At 29.5% G+C, this 1,321-nt stretch overlaps 1 protein-coding gene across 1 annotated transcript in view; it reads right to left on the reverse strand.

Moving 5' to 3' along the window:
• CBG21445 overlaps window positions 1–1,198 on the reverse strand; it is a gene marked incomplete at both ends in the record, with an annotated part of 9,920 nt that extends 8,722 nt beyond the window's left edge. Inside the window, 2 exons of the mRNA XM_045243074.1 lie at window positions 464–721; window positions 1,127–1,198. Coding sequence (XP_045097307.1) covers window positions 464–721; window positions 1,127–1,198 — 330 coding nt within the window. The remainder of the gene's footprint in view (window positions 1–463; window positions 722–1,126) is intronic.
• Between the last annotated feature and the right edge of the window lie 123 nt (window positions 1,199–1,321).

Here is a 1,321-nt window from a genome sequence, read left to right on the forward strand (position 1 = left end):
ATCCTACTATAGTAGGTTACTACTAGGGTTATAGTTCGAACTTTTCCGTAAAACCAAAATTATCTTCGTACTTGATAGAAATATCAAAACCTGGCAAAATAATGTCAAAAAATTTTACGGCATTTCCTCTAACATAAGCAAACTCAAACCGCTGACTTCGAGCTCAATTATCTCGATTCCCGTGAAAGATATCAAACAGTGGTCAACTAATAAAATATTGGTGATATTATGATAAGCATTCTGTTAGAGGTTTTTTTTTATTCCGACAATAAGTTGTTTACAAGTTGTTTACAAGTTTACAAGTTACGGTATTCGCCTGTTTACAAGTTGTTTACAAGTTGGTTGTTTACGTTTTGTTTTCGTTGTTGTTTTTCATTTTATTTATTTATAACTATTTATTTATTTATTTATAACTTTATAACTATAACTATAACTTTATTTATAACATTTTATTTATTTTCACATGAACTTCCACTTCCAATTTTCCATCATCCAGATATTCATCTTCCAAAGTTCTCCATTCAATAAAATGGAGCCAACTAGCAAAATTGCGTCGATTGCCGCGCATTCCAAACACACTACTCGAAGACTTTGAATGACTTTTTTCCCGGTTTTTCGAGAATATTCTCAGGATATAATTAGTGTGAATTCTTGATTTCCCGTCACATTTGTGCATAAAAACGTTGCGAGGTGTTCGTTCTCTTTTTGAATAAATATTTTCCTGCAATTGAATTGACATACAAATATAATTTAAAAAATGAGCAATAAGACCTACCATTTGACTCCAAAATTTTCTTTTTCTGGACTATAGAGAAATTGCATTTTGAAGTTTCAGTTTTCCGATTTTGATTTATGTAAGAAGAAAGATTGATATTTCAGAAAATAATAACTAAAAGTTTTTAGTGCCCAGTTTTCTGATGATCCTTGAATTGATAAAATGAAAATGAGGTCTTTTGAAATTGAAAAAAAAAGAAAATTGAAAAGAGAAGAGACAAACAATTTAAGAATTAGCAAGGAAAACGGGAAATTTCAACACTGATAAGAATAAAATTGATTTGATTTCATGACGTAAAGAAGTGAGAATGGATTTTTTTAAAATAATTGTTTAAAAAGAGTTCTAGCATACCATATTACCCCAAGTTTTAAACTTTTGGGTGACTTTGGTTTGTAAGTAGCATATGATTGCAGTTTTGTTCATTTTTGAGATTCATTTCTGATTTTGAAGGTTCCAAGCTTTCGAATCTGAAGAAGAAAAAAACAATTATTGCGAAAGGAACTAACAAACACGCTATATCGAAAGACAATTTTTTAAATTCTTACT

This window comes from Caenorhabditis briggsae (genome assembly GCF_000004555.2).
Source record: "Caenorhabditis briggsae complete genome, chrII, whole genome shotgun sequence".
Lineage (NCBI taxonomy): Eukaryota > Metazoa > Nematoda > Chromadorea > Rhabditida > Rhabditidae > Caenorhabditis > Caenorhabditis briggsae.